Below are 24,804 nucleotides of genomic sequence, written 5' to 3'. Positions count from 1 at the left end.
GAGTGGAGTTTTAAATGGCAAACTATTTCCTCTACTGCTTTGTACGGTGAGTCCTGTTTCAAGCACACGAGTGGATGTTCTTTCTGTTGACAGAAAAAGAACAAGTCAGTAATGGTTACTATAATCACAGTTTAATGAAACAGTGACGTTCTTTCTAAAGACAAAGAGATGGTGCTTTTGTAACGCAAGTGTAAAGGATTGACAGCAAAATTAAGAGACTTAGTAAAAAAACACAGATTAAAAGTTTCTACAGCAAAACAAAGTCATGACAATTACACTGGTGGATTTTATTTTATTTTTAAATAAAACCAGCAGTATTGACTGGCACATATAGAGAAAATATAGAGAGAGCTTTCTTCCTCCACAGAAGTAGCATTGGAACAAACACCAATTTCATGCATAAGTACAGACAGGATTTTAAACTCTGCATATAGTACTAATTTCAGCTTTTGTACAGCCCCATTTGCAACACATTCCTGCCAAACCCAGAGATTCACGTTTTCTTCTGGGATACCCGGCCCAAAGATAACTGTTCGATCCCATGGGATTTGCAATTCCCGTTCCTCCTCTGTCCTTCTCAACAGTTTCTTCTAGCTGTCGAACAAGTTCTTTGAAGTCATCTGCCACAGGTAGATATTCATTATAGTCATTTAAACTATACAAGTCCTTAAGAGTCTCCCATCCAAGAAAGGGACTGCTTCTCTGCAGCTGCTCCAGTTCAGGACCCAAAATTGATTGCAGCTTGAAGTTTCCCCATAGCTTGTTATTTGCTGTTCGTACAGAATCTGTTTAAAAAGAAGACTTTTTTAAGTTCAGACTGTAGGAGTACCAAAGGGAGAGCACAGCTCTTACAATAGCAGTAAACCCCATTCACTTGCTACTAAGAAAAGCTCTGTTATATAGGAGAACTGTCCATACTCCACTCAGATTTACTTATAGCTTACTTTTAGGAGGATCTTTAATTTTTGAAGGCTATCTTGCCTGTTAAACATGGAGAATGCATGGCTACAACTGTGGCTGAGGTATAGACATCCTGTCAGAACCTTCACGCTACTGATACCGAAGTCTCAATAATTTAACACAAACAAAATTTTGTTGTAAAGGCACACACATAGCTATGTCATGTAGCTCATGAATTCAGTGAGACCACTACTCACACAAACTAGCATCCTATGAAGAACAAAGGACTAAAACAAAAGTTGTATGTAAACCGCTTTTCACAGATTGTATTTTTCTACAGCTATTTTCAGCCAATGCTTTCCACTCAATCCTTTCATTTCTCAAGGTATAGCAGAGGCTTGCAGATTTTACTTAAAACCAGACTTTGTGTCAGTGACTGCAGTATTCTCAAAATACAAGCTCTACTTCTTCTCACCTGATACTGTTTCTCTTGGGTTTTCTTCTGCAAGGCAGAATTGCTTACTTCAGTTAACACAGAAAAACACAGCTCCTTCCATTCTTAAGTTTAAAAATCCAAACCAAGTGGTCTTAATGCTGTTCACACGGTTTTTGTTTCAGCAAGATCAAAGAACGTGAGAGCATCCAACGAATGTTGTGTTTACTTTAAGATGTGTCGGTAATTTATAGTAGCTAACCTTCAAATAGAACAGCTGCCTGAATATATACAAAACAAGTAGTTGTAGCTACTTTGCTAATTAATCGATTATTCCTCTTTAGGAGTCTTTTGGGGGAGTTAAGAGTTTAGTTAGTGTGCAGCACAGTCAGGGCTCCTTAGTGACTGATACTCATGTTAATAAAAAGGAAAACAAAGTTCGCTGGAAAAGAACAAACAGAACAGACGTTACACATGTCATTTGCTATAATGACAAAGGTAACTTATTTTCTATTCAAACTGTTAGGGGGGGAAAAAAACCACAAACAAAAAACAACTTCCAAGAAACCAAAAATACTGGTTTTATTAACTGCCTGAGGCAGCTAAGCCTTATTTAAGGCTGTTTATGCCAAGAAAAAAAGAACCTCTTCCACTGCACACCTTAGCCATAATTCCAATTACTGTCCTTTTAAAAATGTGATTTTCACTAATCAAAACACCAACACAGAGTCATCACTTCAAATTTCTCTCGTGCATTACCGTAGTTGAGAACACAGCCTAAGCCCCATCTGCTTACACGTTCTTCAAATATTGGGCTTGGAACACGTGAGGGTAAAATTGTATGAGGAATATTTTACTCAACCATTTCACCAAACATCCCTAAAGTTCTTGCCCTTATTCAATTATAACCTGACAGTCCCGTCCAGCCTTCAAGATGCAAACTCTTTTGTTATAACAGCACAAAAGAGTCCATATTCAGTAATGCCCCTAGCAAAGCCCAAGAAGAAGGCTGTGTCTATCTTCAATGCTCCTGGGGAGGGGGAAAGCGGAGCATGGTTTCCACAGCACGAAGAGTTACCGAGCTTTGCCAAGGGAGCAAAGCCATAGCGGGAGGTACCGCCTACCGCTTCTGAGGTGCATTACACCACCCTGCATGACCGAGAAGCAAAAAATTGAGTTACTGTTTGTAGTTTCTTTAAATAAAGAGAGTCCTGTGAGCTTCGGCCGCCGTGGGGCTTTTCGGCCCTCAGCCGATGTCTTCTGAAAGGACCTAAAACTTAGCCGGCTATCGCGGCCCAGGGCTTGTCGTGTCTTTCCCTCCAAATCTGCGTGTTTCCTTTCAGAAACCACGGGCCATGCTAACCGGCATCGGGAAGGAGAGAGAAAGAGAGGGATGGGGAGGCGGGCAGCTCAGGCAGGAGGAGACAGTAGCTCCGTGGGGCTCTCGCGCTTTCCCACTCCCTCCTGTTTGCTCTCCATTTCTCCTCACAGGACCTCTGCCGAGACAGGCGAGCCGCCCCGAGAGCCGTCTCTGCCCGCCGTAGCCACGGGACCGTCTGAAAGCGCCGCTCCGTCGGGCGCGGTCGCCGGCCTCGCCCCGCCCACACCCCTCTGCTCGTGGCACACTCACCGGCCGCGGTCGCCGGTTCCATCGCTAGCAGGGAGAGCCGCTTCCAGCGGGACCCGCCGCAGGTGAAGATGACGGCGCGGATAAACTCCCGTCCGCACAGCTTCACCCCGTAACCGTCGCCCTCGCCCGCGGGGAGCACAGCGGCTGTCGCGCCCCGGCTACTGGGCCGCCCTGGCGGCGCCGCGCAGAGCAACGCCGCCGCGGCACAGAGGAGTCGCAGCTTGGTGCCCATAGCGCCAGCCGCCCGCCCCGTCCCGGTCCTTCCCGACCCACTCCCGCGGGCGCGCTCCCAAGAGGAGCCGCCGGCCGCCCAGCCGCCCGCGCTCGCGACCTCGAGCCCAACTGCCGCACCGCCGCGTGCCGCGCGCCGGTAGCCGCCGGCCGGCCGCCTCCCGCCTTTTATGGGCTGAGGGCGGTACTGAGTCACCGCCCCGGCCCCGGCCCCGGCCCGGGCCCTAGCCGTGGCCCCGCCGCTGCCGCGGGCAGCTGCGTCGCCGGGCGGTCTCTGCTGCTGAAGACAGTATCGAGACTCCCTCGAACCGGACTCACTCCTCTCTCTGCCTCTTGCTTGCTGTCGCGGCTCCTCGCGCCTCGGTGAAGGTGCCCCTGATTCCAGCCCCTTAGGGCTCCTGGCTCCCCACCGGCCGGGGGACAATGCGCAATCCACTCCTCCGGGCACTCCGTCTCAGATTTTCCTGGACCAGTTGCCGATGCCCTCTCGAATGATTCTTCCAACGTGAAAAACCGCAGCTCATGAGTTTCATCCCTTGCAAGTGTGAAATCTGCGTGCATTTGCCAACGTAAAGATGGGAGCAAGTAAAGTAAACTGCAGGTACTTCTGCAGAACTACTTAAACTGTGGACACCTGAGGTGGGATTTAAAAGCCTGACTGCCTCTCAGGTTTGTCACTCCCCAGACCTGCGTTCAGTGGCATCAGTGGCCAACCAAGTGTCAGAGACCTCAGCTTCCACACAGGTGTCCTGGAACCTGGAGTTCCACACATGTATGTTGCAGCAGCAGCCCCTAGCAGGTTCTCGCTGAAAGGAGGATGCTCTTTGGACTCACCAAGCACAACTACCTGTCCTGGGAAGTATAGCCTGCTTCTGGGTGTTGGGGTTCTTTTTCAGTACAATAGGACCAGAAGTGGTTCATTTATAAACAGTCATACTGTAGGAAAGCAGAAGGTGAAAACACAAGATATTTCTAAAAGGTTATGCTTTCTAACCCATGAGTATCATTGATGAATGCAGAAAAACTGTTGAAACTTAGTCTAGAATGAGAACACAAACAGGACATACATCCACAGCCTAGAGTACAAAAAGGGATGATTCACCCGCATTGGTGGAGGCGTAGACTCAAATCACCTTTTAAAGGAGGATTTGGATGTTTTACCTTGAACTGGATCTGGAAAGAGGCCACAGTGTGCAACCTGCAAAGCTGTTTATACTTGGGCTTTCTTTTTGGTCCAATCTTACATGTTTCAGACAGTGGTACCATTTCAACAGTAGGCAATATCATTCAGGCTGCTACTAAGATGCAATCTGCAGATATGGAGTCTGCCGACCCAAAAATCCTGAAAAAGAAAACCTTTATCTGTTTCTCCCACAAATCTTAACTGCTATTCTTTTACAGACAATTTCTGCAGGTGTAATCAGCAGCTTGATTTTGTTCATGTTGTGGGCTTTTTTCTGCAAATACTTGTCCAATCAGGTCCACATCATGAAGTAGTCTTCTGGGCAAGGGAATTGTTTTCACTGACTGCAGAGCTGTAGTCATGTGCAAGAACACTACCAGGACTTCCAGGGCAGTAAGGATGGAACTGTCAAAGTCAGGCAGTGACTGACCTGGTGACTTAGCTTGTAAACTAACACAAGGTATTTCATACCCTGCTCTGATACACATGCCAAATATTGGTTCCAGTCCTTTAAAGCACCAAAATGTCAGCTATGCCTTTCTCAGAGCTTTTATCAGGGAATTTTTGAGAGGTGTCCCCAAACACCAGGGTAATATGTCACTCTAGCTGGAAAAATCCTGTCTCTCCACATGCTTTAATTTCAATTTAACTGGACCATCAGTTACTGAGGCATCTAACTGCAAAGGTAGGCATTGTGGTGGCCACTTTTAGTTTTGGTTGGTTTGGGTTTTTTTTCTTCTTCTTTTTTTTTTCTTTTTTTTTTCCCCTAAGAACTTAATTTTTGCTTTTTGAAGAATGTAACCTATGACTACAGCTGCTAAGTGCAAGGGCTCGAGAGAGTGGGAAACCAGTAGTTTTTCTGATCTCACCTGCTTCTTCATCACAGCTACTGAATGTGAAAGACAATGCTTTCTGTGCTTCCCATCATGCTTGTTGGTAGGTTATAGAGAAAAAGCTGTAAAAAGGGCCCTGGCGGGCCATAATCACAGGATTGTGATGTTTGGGGTTGGAAGGGACTTCCAGAGACCATCTAATCCAAACTCCTTGCCAAAGCAGGACCATAGAATCTAGCACAGGTCACACAGGAACACATCCAGATGGGTCTTCAAATTCTCCAGAGAAGAAGATTCCACAGCCTTTCTGGGGAGCCTGTTCCAGTGCTTTGCAACCCTCACAGTGAAGTTCCTTTTCATGTTGAGGTGGAACCTCCTGTGCTATAGTTTATATCCCTTACCCCTTGTCTTATCACAGGGTGCAATGGAGAAGAGCCTGCCCCCTCCCTCTTGACACCCAGCCCTCAGATATTTATAAACATTTATCAATTCCCCTCTCATTCTTCCCTTCTCCAGACTAAAAGGCCCCAGGGCTCTCAGCCTTTCCTCCAGTCCCTTCATCATCCTGGTAGCCCTCCATTGGACTCTTTCCAGTAGATCCCTGTTCCCCTGGAACTGGGGAGCCCAAAACTGGATGCAGTATTCCAGGTGAGGTCTCACCAGGGCAGAGAGGAGGGGGAGGAGAACATCCCTTGATCTGCTGTACACACTCTTCTTAATGCACTCCAGGATACCATTGGCCCTCTTGGCCACAAGGCCACATTGCTGTCCCATGGATAACTTGTTAGCCACCAGGACTCCCAGGTCCTTCTCCACGGGGCTGCTATCCAGCAGATCACCTCCTAACCTGTACAATGCAGGACTCAAAAGCACATGCTATGAATGCTCTCTTTCTAGGACCAAAGGCTGCAACAACAGGGAGTGAGTGAGTTAATGAGTTTTATTAAGGATCACATCTGGATGAGCTGGCAGGATTTTGACATTGCTTAATGTCACTATGCTTAATGCACTTTCACTAGTAGGTTGTATTGCTCAGCATTTTTCCTCAAGCCATATTTTAGCAACACTGGCTTTGCATCTAGGCATTTCAATTCCCTCTACTGTTACCTGAATAGCAGGTTATGAAGAAACTTACTGTTAGTTGTATAACTTTATAACTTTAAATCATACAGGATTTGACAAAGAAAAGCCTAACTGGCAACCCCTTAATAATTTGCCATGAATCTACGTGAAGTCAGAGGCTAGGTTTATCTGTTCATCATCGCTAGAAAACTTCTATTCAATGCAAGTAGAAGAAAATAGATAGTTTAAATATAACTTTTCTGAAGTAACTATCCACCTTCTTACTCTTTCTGTTTTAAAGAATAATCCTGACTAGTCTTGCCTTCCTGGCTTGTATCTGGAAGAATGTAGCTAGCAGGTCTAGCAATGTGATTGTCTCACTCTACTCACCACTGGTAAGTATTAGTTTGCATGTTAGAAAAATTTATTCACAGAAAGGGTTACCAAGTGTTGGAACAGGCTGCTTAGGAAAGTAGTGGAGACACTAATCCTGCAGGTATTTAAACGATGTGTGGATGTGGTGTTTAGGGACATGATTTAGGGGTAGTGGCTTAGCAGCAGAAGTGGGACTGTGAGCTCCAGGCAAGTGGTTGGATTTGATCTCAAAGGTCTCTTCCAACCTCAATGGTTCTATGATTCTATGGAGAGCAGGACAAAGAAATTAAATTCCATTTGTGATCTGTAAGACATTGCAAGATAGGAACATCTATTGTATGGTCTTAATGCAAGTATTTTGTATTTTTCAGTTTCCTAAAGTAAGGTAAGAATGATTGTACCATTTTTCCCCTTTGCACTAAATTCTGAATCTGTTGGCCAACAGCAAAGTTTATAGAGGGAAGGGAATGTTTCATGAAAATAGGTGGGTAAATAGAGAAGAAACCCTTTAACGATGCCTTGATAGCTGTGAATTTCTTGAATGAGAGGCTTATTTGTATATTATTAATTTGAAGACTGATTAAGCAATTAAATAATAATGCAGAAATTATCTCATTTGTGTATGCCCAAATAACCACTTTGCCATTCTACTTTTAAAGGCAGCGATAGCAATAAAAGAACTTAAAAACATTTAGGAAGGAATTGTGACAATCAACTTTCCCTATCATAAGGAAGCTTTCGGAGAAGTTAAATCATTCATCTGGAGAATAAAGGAAGGGGCCCCAAAATGGACCCCCAGTGTGACGTTTCTTGGTTCTCAGTACTCATGCCTCCTACTGAAAAGCATATTAACAGGAGAAGGGGCAGGCAGTTGTGGCTCACAGGAAGTGTGCACTTTTATGTCTTGCAAATGAAACATACAGATAATGAGAACATAAAGAATTTAATGCTGACATCCTAATTATGACTGACTTCTTACTTTCCCAGAAGAATCCTGCTCCAAGTGACACTGATTCAGGATACATGTCTCTCAGACACTACCACCAGAAAAAAACCAACAGAATTAAGGCAGTAATAGTATCCCCCCTCAGGTCAGAACAAGTTTCCCTTGCAATTACTCCCCATCTCTTTCCCAGTGATTCATGAAAAAAAGACAGTTGTTGTGACATATTAAAGTAAATCCTACACTGAAGCCAGTTGAACCCAAATGACAGAAGGGAGCAGGATGGTTTAGATGGTTATTTATTTATTTGTACGAGTACAACTGTGGTATGATGATGTGCTGCAACATCAATCTTCCTGAAGTAGGCCCTGTCAAAAGTAAAGCTTTCTCACTTTCATCATCCTTTGAAGGAAGTCATACTGTTCAGCCATGCTGCAGCTGAATATCTATGTGGCAGGTATAACTGGACTTAGTATGTGCGAGTGGTTTTGATTAACACACTAGCAGCAGAATTAATACTCTGTAACAAAGAATGAGCATCTTCAAAACAAAAGCAGGTATCTGTCAAGAAAAAAGTACAGTGAAAAATAAAGGCAGTAAAGGTGACTAACCATTAATGATCTTTGGCACATTCTATGCAGCCCACTTTATCTATTTCTGGGTTTGCTTTAGACCATCTTTCTTAGAACCTGTTGCTTTTTCCTTATAAATTGAGTAACTTTCACTGATACTGAGTTAAACTTAACCCACTCCATCCCTTTTTAGTGTGGAGTCTTGCAATTGATTAATACTATTCATCTCAGTTTAACTTTTAGAAAGAAAAAATTCAAATAGCTAGGATGGAATAGTAAATAGCTATTTAATTACCTCCCAAAACTTCTGTCTGGGTCATTATTTTGCTTAGCCTGCTTGTTTCCTTTAACACCACCTTTGATCCAACACCATAGAAATCTATAGCAAACACACAGATGTTAATTCTTATTTCACAGTAACCAGCATTACAGTATTTCCTAATTTTCTAAGATTTGTACATAAAACTGCTGTGTGGACTATGAAAACTGCTCTCTTGTAAAAATGTCTTTCACGGGATTAAAAGGTGGGTTAAAAGGCACAGGTTGAGGTATTTCAATACCAAACCAAGGCAACAGATTTTTCTTTTCCTTTTTCTTTTTCTTTTCTTTTTTTTAAAGAATGAGTATAATAGACAACAGAAATCAAAGCATAAAAGGCTGTTATAACTTCTTCAAAATTAAAGCAAGGTAAGATTCAGAACCTGAAGGTAGTAGGTCATGTGTTATTCAAAGCAAAACAAGTAAGCAGGGATACATGTGTCCTAGGAACAGCACATAATACAGCAGTAAGTGTTGAGGGACATGAACAAAACATGAGGTGGCACTGGGCTGCATTTTGTCAGTTCGTAGAACATGAGTAACACGATAGGCTGAGCTGAGGCAAAAATACTCTTGTTTTCTTTAAAAACAGATTCAGAGCATTAACTCTAGCTGGAGTTTAATTCTTCACTTAATAAACCTTAGTACAGATTTAGGTTTAATTCATTATTGGATGCTTTTTTGAGCTTTTATATTTTCATTCCACACTTGGAAACACTTCTAGATTTAGTCTATCTCAAACACAAAATAATCTGTTTTTAAACAAGATTTCAAATATAGAAATTTATTTTTTTTTCCTCCCAAGTATAACACCAGAACACTAATGTGTGCTATAATTATATTCTCAGAGCAAAAGCACAGGAAAAAAAAAAATCCCTTTTTTGTTACTTGTAAGGCTGCTTGGATCTACCCATTACAAAACCCAAAACCAACCAATCAACCAAAAAAAACCCCAAACCACCCACATTAGTAATTTTGGTTGCTAATAGCCTGAGTTAATACTCATTGTAGTAGTGAAACCTCTGATTTCATGTAAACAAATTATCCTGAGTTTCAGCATGTCGAACAAGCACAAGAAAGATTCAGGAAATAGCTACATAATTTGATGTCTCCTTGAGAAATTATCTCTGCTCATATTTTAATACTTTTTTTTTTCCTAAGAGTAAAACACAATTAACACATGTTTAGCTCCGAACTTATTTATGATAAAAGCTGTTTGTTCCAGAATTTGAAGCAGAGATGGTAAGTTCACTGCCTAAAGAACAGCAAACAAAGTGTCTTATTTTTCAAAGAAGCTGACTTTCTGTGCCTGACCTCTAATTGAGCTCTGGATCCTTAAATACATTTGAAAATTATAATGATATTTATACACATTTGTAACTATCAATTTAACTTATTTGTGTTGATTATAATGTGTTTGGTCAGCAGCAGAATTTTTTTGACATGTGAAAGTAATTTTCAGACTCTAAGTAGGCAATGGAAATTCAGTATTTAATTTCTAAACAAGAAAAATACACTACAGCAACAACAGGTATTTCAAGAGATACATAATATAATAAATCATTGCTTTAGAAAGTACTGATGTAAATAAAATGTATTTTGCTTTTTTAAAAGCTTGTGATTTTCTCATCTTTTTAATGATTGATTTATGTCCAAACCCAGTATTACAATCACATTTCAGATATTAAGCTTCAGTATTATCTTCCTATTTTTCTCTGAAGAACTTTCTCTGAGATCTTCTGATTTTCTCCAGGTCTTCATAAGCAAACGGTCCTTTCGGCAACTGTAGCAAAACTCCCTGTGTGTCCAGTACATTTTCTGCTTCCCCTTAAGGAAAAAAAACCAAGATTACTGTGTGAAAGCAAACAAAGTGAAAAACAGACAAACCCCACGAACTCAAACCCAACCAACCAAACAAAATAACCAAACCAAACAAACACCACCACCACCACCACACCAAAGAAACTATTTAGCTATTTGCTTGGGCCAAATTAACAAAACACCAGGTCACAGCTACATCTTTCACAAATGAGATGTCAATGTAGCATTAAAGTTATCTTTAAGGTATTTTGGATTGGTGGGATAACTGCACTTTGAAAGTCTTTGGTTTGATCTGACTGAGAGAGATTGACTGAGAGTCATTTGTCATTGGAATGGGCTGCCCAGGGATGTGGTGGAGTCACCATCCCTGGAGGTGTTCAAGAGGGGATTGGATGTGGCACTTGGTGCCATGGTCTAGTCATGAGGTCTGTGGTGACAGGTTGGACTTGATGATCTTTGAGGTCTCTTCCAGCCTTGATGATAGTGTAATACTGTGATCTCATATGTACCTCAGGCTACATTTGTTTGAAAGAACTTCAGATATAACAACCAACTGTGTCGCTGCTGTTGCCATTTCTGTTAGCCTCTTTCTCCTAAAAGCTATGCTGAATTACAGTAATGTTTTGTTTAGATGTATTGCATATGCGCTTTGGAATGGAGGCATCAGATGCAGCAAGGACTTGGTGTTACCGTGTACTTTGTACCAACCTCATACTCCCATCTGAGAAGGGGGTGGATCAGACATAGACATAAAAGTGTACATAAACTTCAACAAGTAAATCCCTGTACACAGAATCCTAGATATATTTGGGCACCTTCATGTGTTAGGCCTAGGATAAAAGATGTCAGACTACAGAGAGAAAGTGGGTAGCACTTCAAAGCGTACTGTTCAGAGATTTTCTAAGGCAGTTACCAAAACATGCAGTCTTAACAGCATTGCAGGGAAAAGCTGTAGGGTGCAGAACACTCTGGGTAAGGTTGGAATGAAAACATCTAGGACAGAGAATGCGAAAAACAGATAGAGAACCCCACACATACATTGTAGTGGTCTGATTGCGACATAAGAAAAGATGAAGATTAGGCAAAGAATATGCTTGTTTTGGCTAATGACACTTGGTACAATGCCAACAATACTGTTTACTTATACCCTAATTCCTAGCTTAATGATCATTATTACAATGATTTGAAGCTGTATTTAGGTGTAATAAATGTGACTGAATATTGTAATGCAGTTAATATTGTGCTCATTCTTTAAAACACTTCCAAATGCTGAAATCTCCAACTGTAGTTCTGGTAGTATTACAGTGTTTGGGATCTCCATACAGCAGTACTATTTTACAGGATAACACTGGTCACCATTCCCAGTAACTGCTACTAACAACATGTCAATTAGTTGCATATAACATCTGGTTATGGAATAGTAGGAGAGATATCAGAGTATCAGAGAGATGTTATACCTAGTTAAACCTCTATGCCTGTCACTCACAGGCACCGCAGCAGACTGCCCAGTCACCAACCATCCTTCTCAGATGGCTCAGCATACAAAGAACAAGCTATCTAAATCTTGGAAAAGATAGCCAGAGTTTCATTGCTCAGTGGAGAAGCTCTGTGCAGTTGGAGGCTGGCTGTATAATCCTTCTCTTCCTCTAATAATTTGTACTCAGCCACTCAGAAAATACAGTGCACCTGGGGGGCTGTTCTGTAACGCTGCCATACTCAAGAGAGTCAGTTCTGGTACACGTCCCTGGCACATTTACAGCTTTTCAACAGAACAAGCAGAACTCAGAACATGTATTTCCCACTGCATACTCATTTTTTGCTTTAACTATCCCAAGATAGAAAGCAGGGAAGAAAACCACTCCAATTTCAATGTGGGAGAATAAGCAAATAATGAGAAAACATTTGGACAAGTAGGCTAGAGACAGAAGGAAAAAAAATGTAAGCAAGATCAGAGACAAAATGCCTAGTATAAACTGATTCCAAGGAAAGAGAGACAGCAGATGTAGAGCTATTTCATCAAGGTGATTCAGATAAAAGGAAGATTGTGTAGCATAGAAATATCTGCAGATTAGGTTAGGAGAGAGAATTTGCTGTGAGGCTGAAGACAAGCATACCCTGGAGGAAGGAGACCAGTTAAAGAGGGAACGCTAAAGGGAATGGTGTATACATCTGTTCTTACACCACAGAGATTAAGCATGGCATGCATCAACAGTATAATACATTGGCAAGCAGAGAAGTAGTTGAGGAAGTAGTATGGCAGTGGATACATGGAGCAGATGAGTAATAAAATTAGGTTTTGTGGCTGCAGGTCAAATATGTCATAAAACCTTCAACTACTGAAATTTAATCTTAAAATAAAAACGAACTCCTGAACCAGATTTCCATATAATACAAACCTTCTTCTGATTTCCAGCTCAGATTCATTCAGGCTGGTTCACTTCCTTTTATTCTAGTGCTGATATTAGCAATTAGTTTAATTTCCTTCTGCACTCTTCTTTATCCTGTCCTGCAAGTAGACCCAAATCTCTCACATCTTTTTATGGGGCTAAACAAACAAATCACTTCGTGTTCTTTCACAAGGCAGCTCATCATTCCCTAATAATTTTAACTCTTCAGTAATTCTAGATTTCCTTATATGGAAGTGATCAAACCATGTATAAATTTCCAAGAAAGGTATTACTGTTTTCTTGCATCAGTACCTTCCTCTCTGTATTTGTACTACAGCTGTAAAATATCCACCTCTGTTGGCTCTAGGTGATCCTGCCTGAGCAACAGAGATTGGACTAGAGGGCCTCCAGAGATCCCTTCCAACCTCAATCATACTGTGACACTAGGAAACCTCAACTTGATGTTTCTAGATTTTGTTAGACTCAATTTCAGCACATTACCACAGTATACTCACTCTGTGATCACTTCATGCATTCATGTCTTTCTCCTGATGCTAGAAATCCCTTCTCACTGACCTTCATATCCAGCTGAATTCTATTTTATTATCACAGCTTATCAGGTCATCAGTTCTTGTACTCCAGTTTACATATTCTTTGATGATGACATCAGTTAAATTTGTCATCTACAGATCTGATTCGTAATTTGACTCAATTTCTAACACAAAATAAAAGCATACCCAGACCAAATTGTGAGGAATATTGTTAACAACATTGCTAAAGCCTAGCCTTCCTCTCCAAGCCAAACCTTTAACATCTCTTTACTCCAGTGCTTCTGTGTCTACTTATGTGCATGTTTTTCATGCAAACTAGATCTTCCCATGTTACTATATTAAATGCTTCCATGAGTTTATAGCAGATCTATTACACTTCCAGGAAATTATTTTCCAGGAAAATGCTTTTTTTTTTTACATTACATTTTAAATTACAATTTCCAGGAAATTATTTTCCTGGAAAAGACAGGGTTAGTCTGGCAAAGTTTCTTTTATCCTATTGACCATATAGCTCCATAGCTTCTTTTCTCCAAAACATTTTAACAAGCCTTGCATACTGCTGAAGTTGCCCTAGTGGATAACACAGATTACAGAACGGTCCAGGCTTGAAGGAACCTCCAAAGGTCATCTAGTCTGACCTCCCTGCAGTCAAGCCTCACCTTGAATATCTCCAGGGAAGGAGCCTCAACCACCTCCCTGGGCAACCTGTTCCAGTGTTCCACTACCCTCATAGTAAAGAACTTGTTCCTGATATCCAATCTAAATCTGCCCTTCTCCAGTTTGAAGCCATTGTCCCTCATCCTGTCACTGCAGGCCTTTGTAAACAGTCTCTCTCCATCCTTCCTGCAGACCATCTTCAGGTACTGGAAGGCTGCTATTAGGTCTCTCTGGTGCCTCCTCTTCGCCAGGCTGAACAACCCCAGCTCCCTCAGCCTGTCCTTGTAGCAATAGAACACCCCATTGCCCCTTCTCAACCATGTGGTCCTCAGTAAACACATTACACACTCTTGCCATGGGTTATGATACGCTCACTTTTTCAAAGTACTGGAATGAAAACAACCTCATTAAAAAACCAAACCAACCAACCAACAAAAAGCCACCCAAACCCAACAAATGCTGAATTCCATTTGTTTCTTCTGCATTTTAGGTACTAATCTCTTTTCAATGCTGTGGTTTCCAAGAGCCACCACACAGTTTTACTCCCTGTGTGTAGCTGCCTCTTCATCCAAAAAAAGAAATAGAATCAATAAGTAAAAATCAATTAAAAAAAAATCCAGTTAGTGCAGGGTTTAGGAAATGCTCATAGATAGACTTTGCAGCACCATCTAAACACATCGGCACCTGCATGCAGCAGGCAGTATCTAAGAGTTTCTCTAATTAATGCATCATTATTTTCAATGAAGTACATGGAGTTAGGAAACCCAGCTCTCACATCTGGACACTAAGAACAAGGGCTGAAACAGTCTGTTTGTGTCAGTAGCACAGATGAAAATCAAGCTGACCAAGATGATTTGGAAAGGTAACAACTCACAGCCCAAAGCTGTCTTCACTTGCTGTGAAGACTCCTGCACCTCTGTGATCCTCAGCACCTACCAACTTAATCACGTCTGCCACTGGCAACTCTGAGCCAAGATCTCATCTTCTGTGACTCACCTTTCTATTTTCCATCCTAAGCAGGGCACTGAGGCAAGATGATCAGATGACAAGCTGTGAAGGTATAAGGGCATGATTCCTGTCTGCATCTCTTGAACTGCTGCATCCCTCCTCCTTGCCAAACCAGTAGCATCAAACTGGCATACAGAAGAAAATGAGTCACTTATCCTAAGTGTGTAATACTTAAATTATCTGTATTTATAGCCTTAGAATTCACATTTTTTTAAAATTACATAAGAAATGAACAGTCTTAACTGGAGGAAAAGGCTGTAAAAGCAGAGTGAGTACTGAAAAGAGAAGGGGGGGGAAGAGAAAGGGGGGGGAAGAGAAAGGGGGGGAAGAGAAAGGTGGGGGAGAGAAAGGGGGGAGAAGAGAAAGGGAGGGAAAAGAGAAAGGGGGGAAAGAGAAAGGGGGGGAAGAGAAAGGGGGGGGAAGAGACAGGGGGGGAAGATAAAAGGGGGGAAAGAAGGGGGGGAAAGAGAAGGGGGGGAAAGAGAATGGGGGGAAAGAGAAAGGGGGGAAAAAGAGAAAGGGGGGGAAAAGAGAAAGGGGGGGAGAAGGGGGAAAAGAGAAAGGGGGGGAAGAGAAAGGGGGGAAAGAGAAAGGGGGGAGAAAGAGAAGGGGGGGGAAGAGAAGGGGGGGAAGAGAAAGGGGGGGGGAAAGAGAAATAGGGGAAAAGAGAAAGGGGGGTGGAAAGGAAAAAAAATATTTAGGACCTTCAGCACACCAGCTACATTAGCTTATGTTGACCTTGACTGTCTGGGACTGTGTATCCTTGTACACTCTCTAATCAAAGAATAATAAGTCTAAATTTCCCAAGAGGCATTTGTCTTCTGGTTGCCTTCTTTCTCATCTATCAGCCCAGTGACATTAAAAAAAAATCTACTTCAAATGAGTTTTGAATATATCTAACAAAACCAGAATTATCTGACTCATATAGCATGCATGTGCTTATGCATATACCCACCAGTCACATGCAACATGTAGCAATAAAGATACTAAGCTCAGTTCCAAATGCATCTGAGTCCACAAACAATAAATAATGCACGAAGTGCATTTAATCTGTGCTATGTACACAACCCTACATTCACATTACATTAGAGCACAAGAAAAACACGATGCCAAAGAGAAGACCTGTAAGTCAAGGTCTTCCCCATCCAATACAGCTTCAATAGCTAGGGTTTCCCCCCACTCCTGGGGTGTTTCTTGATTCAAATTTTAAATGAACCCTTCTCAGAATACTTCCACATGTTCACTGACATTATAAACTCCAGATGGTGGAAGATTCAGTTCATCCCATCACCATACAGATAAAAAATAGTACGAATTTTAAGCACGTAACTTCTATTTTATGCTGAACTTTTGGTACCTCAGGTATCACCTCACATGTCTCTGCTTTCATGCAAGTCTGCATTACAGACATAACCAAATACATCCAGAAGCAGACAGAAATGAGATACACTTTGGCATTTGATGAGCCTCTCAGCAATTACTGGATACTGGCAACATAGAGCTATACTATAGAAGGAACATATTTGTGCGTTCTACTAGGAAATAAACTTCATACGCAGCTGTTAAGCCCACAGCAGCAAGTCCAAAAAAATGTCCCAAAATATTGGAGAACTTCCTGTGCCCAAGCAATCTGCATAGCTGTTTGTCTCTCTCTCATCTCGTTCTGCATCGGTAGTTGCCTTTCCAGCTAAAGAAGGGAAAAGACAAAATTGTCATCCAGTTATTTTAAAGACTGAGTCAATCTCTCGCTGGTCTATAAATCCAAAGTACTGAGATGTTTCTTTTATGTCCTTTTACTTCAGTCAGTCATAGCTTTTGACTGAGGATGGTCGTCTTCAGTAATAACTCAGAACAGTTTATACCAAGAAAGCATTTAGGTCAATTAGCAAATGCTTCAATGCAGAGTCTTTCTAATGCTGATTCTCAAGGTAAAGAAACCCCCAAATACCAGCTTTAGATTTTGAGAGCTCCCCAGCTTTCAGCAGCATTAGTAAGTTAAGGTTCTCTAACCTCTGCATTTCTGTGGTGATCCAAATGGTACTATCCAGCTGCTTTCCAACGGATTCTGTTTGATTTTTATGTAGCTGGTAGTGTCTTTAGCTGGTAGTATATCAGATGTCAATCTCAATACCTCTTTGTCCTTAGAGCATTTCTGTTCTTCACAAACAAGCTAATAACTCTTTTGAAACACAATCTTTTACCAACACATGCACATATATATAAAGCAAACACACCCCCCCACCCCAAAAAACAAACACCAAAAAAACCAAACCCCAAAAGCCACACTGCGAAGATACCAGATGTTTTAAAGACACTAGAATACATATCAAAAGTCCTTGAGAAAATAATTGTGACACTAGAATTAAAGGCAAAAAGTATTCATGCATCAAGGTAGAGTTTTCTATGGTGCCTAAGAATAAAAAAATGGACTACTACATTTTATGTATGTATTTTTTTAACTCCATGCCCCGTCTTATCATGGTGGTACGTTTCTGTGAAACAACCTTAGTATTTGTTAAAAGTTCCTCTCCACTTTACAGAACACCAAAATCTCAAGGTCTTTCCTCCTGACAGTGATGAAAAAATATGAACTGTGCCAAACCCAAGCAGTCTGCAACCACAACACAGAAGCCAATTGCTCATTACCGTTTGTAACACTTTTTGGGGGGGGTGTTGAAAAACGAGGATTGGTATGTCTAACTTAGCTAGCTGAGTTGCATAAAATGTCCAGCCAGGTACAGGAAACTGAGTAGCAGTTGCCTAAAAAAGCATGTTCTAGAAAAGAAAGAACAAAAAGCAAATTCATAAAGTTCTCTTCTCATGCATCTATAAAAGTAATTAAATCTGCTCCTTCCTTGTGCTTTCTAATTCAAGAATAATTTAAAGGATTTGTAATTACTTAAGGTTTCCACCCCTTTATTCCTCTCCATTACTATTGCTTCAGCCTAAACACAAAAAATTCTGTTTAATTGTTAGTAATTATTTCTTCAGACTGTGTTGGTCTTGATACAAGCCCATTCAGTACCTATATAGGCAGAGTTCATTTTTTTAGACAGCATAATAAAAAAGGACAGATCTAATTACATATAATTGTACACAGTAGGAAAACCAACATGCACCGTAGTCTCACAACACCGTTTCATCTGTTTCTCTTACCTCAAGATTTATATTGCAACTGTTATTCTCACAAAAAACCCCCCCATAAACAGGCTCTACCTTCCTGATACCCACAACTTTCAGAAGTAATTATATAATGGCTATAAATTATATAATAGCTGACAAACTATATCAAATGGCTGACAATAAAATATCAAAATAATTAGATTTGATTTTGTCACCTACAAGACACCTGGAAATTCTGAAGTAAACAAGCACACTACCCATTAATTAGCCTTACTGCAGTCCCCAATACCCTAAGCCTGTTAAATTACTGAGGGTTGATGTGACAAGACAAAATAATGACACCCAGTATCAATTTAATCACCTCTATTTTCCCCTTCAATTTGATTATGTGTATAGTTTGTACATGTGTGAAAAGGGATCCTTTGTTTTCTGGCCCGCATAGATAAGGAGCCTGCACTTCCAAGATGCACAGTACTACCTTAAATGAGTTTCAATCTAAAGAAATATATGGGGAGGAAGTGGGACAAGGATATGCTGATGAAATGTAGGTCTTGCTAAAAGAAGATGCAATGATGAAGAACAAAACCAGACAGTTTAACATGTACTCAGTGTAGAAAAAAGTGAGAATGGAATAAAAAGAAATCTGTAATTTCAAATCTGCAAGAGCAAACTAAAGGATCTAACATTATTTCTTTTACAAAAATCCAACAAAACACAAGATAAACGCACACAAGTTATAGTTTGATAGCTTTTTAAAACACAAGGACTAAAAGAGGAATATTTTACTAAATCACACACACTAAGGTCAAACTCACTCATTTCTATAGGAGCCTGTTATATCCCATTTCAGAAGCTCAAGGATACTTTCATGCTTATCTACAAGCAATTTATACAAATAACTTACTATAAATGAAGGGGGGGGGGGGGGGGGGGGGAAGTTTGGGTATTATATACAGTACCCGGATAACAAAATAAAAACAATATTATCAGACAGAATTTTTTTTCACCCCACTTAAAATAAAACAACATTCAGCTTCCTACATGGAACTAAAGCAGAGCAGGGGTTGGGCAAGAAAAGCACACTAAAAAAAAGGCTCATAATTACTTTCCATTGAGGAAACTTCTTCCATGTGAGTATAAAATCTTACCTAGATGGAACAAAATACTGTACTTAAAATTAATTTATTTTTAAAAGCTGTATTGGAGGAAAGCTTTAGACTGATTAGTCTTAAGAGGAGCATGTTCTGTGTATATGGGGAAATGTGTTACAGCTAAGAAGGAAAGCTTTCAAAGGACTCTTGATGCACAGTAATAAGCAGAATCATTGGACTGGATTGGAAGGGACTTTTAAAGGTCATCCAGTCCAGCCTCACTTCATGCTCAGGAACATCTCTGACTAGCAGGTTGCCCAGAGCTTCATCCATCCTGACATTGGATGTTTCCAAGTACAGGGTATCAACATTTCTCTGGGCAACCTGTTCCAGCGTTTCAGCACTCTTATAAAAAGTAAAGAAAAATTGATTTTTATTTAGTCATAAGTTATATGGAGAAAATCGAATAACAACACACAAACACCACCAAACGTGCTCCAAAATCTCTCTGAACCTATGCAATTTTATGCTGAACCCAGGAATACCTCTCCCAAATGCCAGAAATGCCCTTTGTTCTGTTCTCCTTTATTCTCAGAAAATCTTCATTCTTGCTTTCCATTTCCAAGACAGTTTCATCACTTGGCATAGTTTAATCTTGCCCAAACAAAAGACTGTAGTGCCATAGCTGTAGGACTGAAATGGGATTCTGTGTAACAAAAATTTAGTCAGCGTTCCTGGGCAATTCCACACTGACTTCAATGGATTTCAGGTTTTCCTCAAGTACAAGTAAAGGGAAATCTGAGCAACAATTACAGCCAGAGTTGTCGCAGAACATAGTGTTACAATGCACAACTTGAACTTACTGGAATAACCACAGACAAAACAGTCTGGAGTACGCTAAAGCTCTTTTCAAGAGAGCACTGTAGCCATTGTGGTGTTGTATGATGTGGGTCAGTGCTGCTGTCATGTTCCACATGTGGGCTCCAGCACACGTGTTGATCATAGCAAGGAACATAACATACCATACCAGATTCTAACGGAGCAGACATGAGGCAGGGCACCTACCTATCCAGTCATCAAAGATTGCTGTAACATGTCCAGACCAGGCGTCTGAGTAGCTAAATAGTTTATGAACAACTTTTGATACAAAAATAGCATAAGCATTGAAATGAATTTTGGTTGCTTTAACTTTCAAAGTTATGCACCTGCATGGCCATTCAAGCAACCCCAACCTCCCTTGATCTTTCAAAATTAAAAAATAAAAAAAAGATTACCATCAATATCCTCAAGCTTACCCATTTAACATGCCAAGCTGAACTGAACATCTTCAGCTCTGACAGATTTGAATGACCAAGATACTCTGACACCATGACTTTACACTGGCGACACAACTATTGGTGGACTGTAAGTTGAAACTTTCATATAACAACTGCTAACCTTAAGCAAGCCAGGATGTAAAAGCAGACCTATATATAGGGAAAGACCTAGGAGTCCACCACAAAAGATGATTCTATATTAAAAAAAGAGAGAAAAGCAAATCATGTTTGACTGCAGTTCAAATCAATATCCCATTTTCAGCTGTTAATTTCTTAGTAATTGCATCTTACTTTCCTCCACATGTGTTCTATTGGAAATGTCAGTCACAGTGGGCTAGTGAAAGGGTGGAGAAGACTTCTGACCAATTAACATGCAGATTTTATGACAAAGGCCAAGTTCTGCTCCCTCAGGACTTAATTTGCAATGATGCTTAAGATAACTTTTTCAGAAATGAGAACTAAGAACAGTAGGTATTCATTTTAGTGCAAACTATAATTTCACATACATAACTTTATACATGACAGAAAAATGTGTGTCATTCAAATTTAGCAGAGGTGTGCTGCTGTTTATTTAGAATAATCTCACTGATGGGAGAAGTTGATTACTGCAGAAACAAGCCACAGATGTACATCATACACATTGAGTGAAAAACAGTTCACCATTCAAACGCCGTGTCTTACAGAACACATACTATGTTCATTTAAAATTACTTAAGTCTCTTTGCAACTCTAACAACTTCGACAGGGACTATTTACACAGCTATACTGGCATGAAAACTATAGGTAAATGGTCTCCAGTGCAGATTTACCATGGCAGGAACAGAGATGCTGTGTTTTTCCCAGACAGGGTGCTGTGTGTGGCACAAGAAAGCCGAAGCTGTGATGTAGATGTATGGGTACTGGTCCAAGCACGCATTTCTTAAGCATGCTTTCATTGTTAGGAAATCATGTCTTTTACAACCATCAGATCACATTTTACACATACAAGTACATTTAACAGAATATCCTAAAGCCCCCCACCTATTTAAAATTTCTGCAAGTTTAATTCCATAATGAGCACATTTTCATAAATGTCAGTAGCAGCTTTACCAGCAATAAATATTGATGGCATCATTTTAAAATTTAAGCTCAGTGCTACCAGCAAGTAACATTTCGTATTTTATAACACTCTCAAGAAGACCCAGTTAGGAATAACTCTCCCATTTTTCTTCAAATACAGTTAGTTTCTCAGCGTCATGTGAGAAAGTGTAAGGGCTGATTAGCATTTTGTGTCTGCCACATACCAACTGTTGTAGTAAAAGGAAATCAATCTGACAAAATGAAACATGACAGTTGAAGAGAAGTGAGGCGAAGAAGGAAAAGGTCAGTTACTATGAAACTGATAATGCTAATTAACTAGTCAGAGGTAACCATCTTTTTCATTTCTATTGATTATTCTTCAGACTGTCACAATGATGTCAAACCACAGAAAAGAGCATTCATGACATCATGTCATTGATTAAAATCCAGTAGGAGAAAATTCTCATCTGAAATAATTTAATCAATTCGACAACTTGCAAAAAAAACCCCCAACACAACAACAACCAAAAAAAACCCCCAAACCCAACAGTCCTCTCTGGTTTACAAGCCACACCAGAAATAGTAGACAGATTGGAAATTAATGGTATTTTAGGCTCTTAGCTTGTTTTCTCTCTCTTTCTGCCATTCTGTTTCATGTTCAGATGCTGTGAGAAGGAACAGTGGCTACTTCAGTTTTGTATTAAGGTGAAGCACAAAGCAAGCAAATGGGGTGCAAGGTGGTATGCAAAGGCTCAAGAGAAAAGGAAAGCAGAGTTAGTGCAAAATGCTGTCCCTTCACATCCCAGGTGCCTTAAACACAATTTCTTTGATGTATTTTGTGCAGGTCAAATGTATCAGGAGAGAGGACATCACGGTAAGCATCCCCTGGATATAGGGGTTATTATGATATATTTAATGGCTCTCCTGGCAGGTACACTGTTTTCCTCAACCCCTCTGAAACAGTGGGCAAAACAAATAATTCACTTGAGAGCCGTCATGGCCGTAAACCTATTCAAGTATAGTAAAACTATACTTCATGTCACTATTTTTAAGACATAATTATGCCAATAGTCAGACAGCCTTATATTCATACAGAAAATTAACCTACCTTAAAAGGAATGATCATCCAGATAAACACATACCATCTGCTTACGTTCTGAAACTCACTATCTAAATCTAAGAAAACAGAAACGTGAAGAAACTCTGGAATATCCTTAAACTCGTATTTAAAAAAGCTCCAGTTCTATCACAGGCTAACCACCAAACTGTTACAGGCCACACCTACTGTGATTTTAGTAGGTTATTTTCACTTACAGTTTTTCAGTGAGACTCTGAAAGCATTCTTTAAGCAACCAGTAACTTCTAACTTCAGAGTACTCAGAAGCACAGTGACTATGACTTAATTAAAAAAAAAAAATAAAATAGCCACATAGAAATATCTGCAAATCAATTACAAAACATATAAAAGTTGTTGTACAGACTCTGTAGGTAAGAAACTGCACAAGCCCCTTAGAGTAGCAGTGCATGTGGCATTTCATAATCAGACAAAAGATTATAGGCTTATGTGACTCATCCGAGGTGTCATCTTTCCTAATCATTGTGCAAAACCTCGACCTGCTGCAAACTGTTGTTTGGCACAAAAAAAGTGGAAGAGAGAATAGTGATACCTACGTCTACACCTCCATTGCAAGCCACCAGAGTGCAATACAGAGATGGTAACTCGCAGTAATTGTGCCGTGTCTGCTTGGTTTCTACAACTAGCATGCACATAATGGGCCTCCAGACCAAACAGTAAAATTAGACATTTTATTGTGCCGCTTCAAAGCTCGTTTTTCATATTGAGTACACAGAAGAATTAAAATTATTAGCACTGCAGGAAACAGAACTCCCTAAAAAACTCAATTGTTAAAGCTCCCAAGTGCAAAGACACATTAAAACATATTTAGAAGCTAAGAGCTATCACAAAAATAAAAGGGTCTCAAAGTATAAGCCATGAGCCAGAATGTAAAATGTCAAAGTTGTCCATAAATTACTGGATTCACATACCATATAAAGCAACATCAAAAGCACCTACATGCATTTGATATTGTAAGCTGTGCAAAGGAGAGGCTCAATCCAATGGACTGTGGTGTGAAAGTAAGATTTCTTGCCAGTAATCTAGCTTTTCCATGCTTCTGCCATGTGGCCTTCAAGCAGTGAGCATGTAGCAGAGTGAAGAACGGTCTCCTCCACCTGCATTTAATAATCTTATCCACAGAGTAAGGAAAGCTTTAAAGTATTGTTGAGAGTGTCTAAAATTCTCAGGAATCATAGAATTGTTTTGACTGGAAAAGACCCTTAGGACTATCAAGCCCAACCACTACCTACCTCTACAAAGTCTGGTGTTAAAGCACACTCCTTAGCATCACATCTAAACACCTCCAGGGTGAAGCACAAAGCAAAATACCTCCCTCGAAAGCCTCTTCCAGTGTTTGAAAACCCTTTCAGTGAGGAATTTTCTTCTTCTGTCCAAACTAAACATGCCCTGGCATAACTGGAGGATGTTTCATAGATTAATATTCATAGAATGGTTTAGGTTGGAAGGAACCTTAAATATCATCTAGTTACAACCTCTCTGACACTGACAGGGCCACCCTTCACTAGACCAGATTGCTCAAGGCTTCATCCAACCTGGCCTTGAACAATGTAGGCTGAACATGAACCTGCAGAGTGCCCAGGCAGCCAAGAGGACCAACGGCATCCTGGCCTGTACCAGGAATAGTGTGGCCAGCAGGAGCAGGGAGGTCATTCTGCCCCTGTACACTGCACTGGTTAGGCCACACCTTGACTACTGTGTCCAGTTCTGGAACTCCCCATTTAGGAAAGATGTTGACTTGCTGGAACCTGTCCAGAAAAGGGCAACACAGTTGGTGAGGGGCTTGGAACACAAGCCCTATGAGGAGAGGCTGAGGGAGCTGGGGTTGCTTAGCCTGGAGAAGAGGAAACTCAGGGGAGACCTTCTTGCTCTCTCCAACTCCCTGAAGGGAGGTTGTAGCCAGGTGGGGGTTGGTCTCTTCTCCCAGGCAACCAGCACCAGAACAAGTGGACACAGTCTCAAGCTGAGCCAGGGGAGGTTCAGACTGGATGTCAGGAAGAAATTCTTCATACAGATAGTGATTGCCCATTGGAATGGGCTGCCCAGGGAGGTGGTGGAGTCACCATCATTGGAGGTGTTTAGGAGGAGACTTGATAGGGTGCTTGGTTGCATGGTTTAGTTGATTAGGTGGTGTTGGATGATAGGTTGGATGCGATGATCTTGAGGGTCTCTTCCC

At 40.8% G+C, this 24,804-nt stretch overlaps 2 protein-coding genes across 2 annotated transcripts in view; both read right to left on the bottom strand.

Annotated features, from left to right (window-relative positions):
- Window positions 1–417: 417 nt before the first annotated feature.
- LOC104299644 (relaxin-3) lies at window positions 418–3,195 on the bottom strand. The gene is made up of 2 exons (XM_054178932.1): window positions 2,964–3,195; window positions 418–785 (listed from the first exon to the last, which is right to left on the bottom strand). The coding sequence occupies exons 1-2, from the start codon at window positions 3,193–3,195 to the stop codon at window positions 418–420; spliced, it is 600 nt and encodes a 199-aa protein (XP_054034907.1).
- A 6,990-nt stretch (window positions 3,196–10,185) lies between these two features.
- PLGRKT (plasminogen receptor with a C-terminal lysine) overlaps window positions 10,186–24,804 on the bottom strand; it is a 37,956-nt gene continuing 23,337 nt past the window's right edge. Inside the window, 4 exon segments of the mRNA XM_054177773.1 lie at window positions 10,186–10,307; window positions 11,188–11,294; window positions 16,460–16,494; window positions 16,496–16,591. Coding sequence (XP_054033748.1) covers window positions 10,186–10,307; window positions 11,188–11,294; window positions 16,460–16,494; window positions 16,496–16,591 — 360 coding nt within the window.

The sequence above is a fragment of the Dryobates pubescens genome, chromosome Z, assembly GCF_014839835.1.
Source record: "Dryobates pubescens isolate bDryPub1 chromosome Z, bDryPub1.pri, whole genome shotgun sequence".
Lineage (NCBI taxonomy): Eukaryota > Metazoa > Chordata > Aves > Piciformes > Picidae > Dryobates > Dryobates pubescens.
This window is presented reverse-complemented; position numbering and strand designations above follow the sequence as displayed.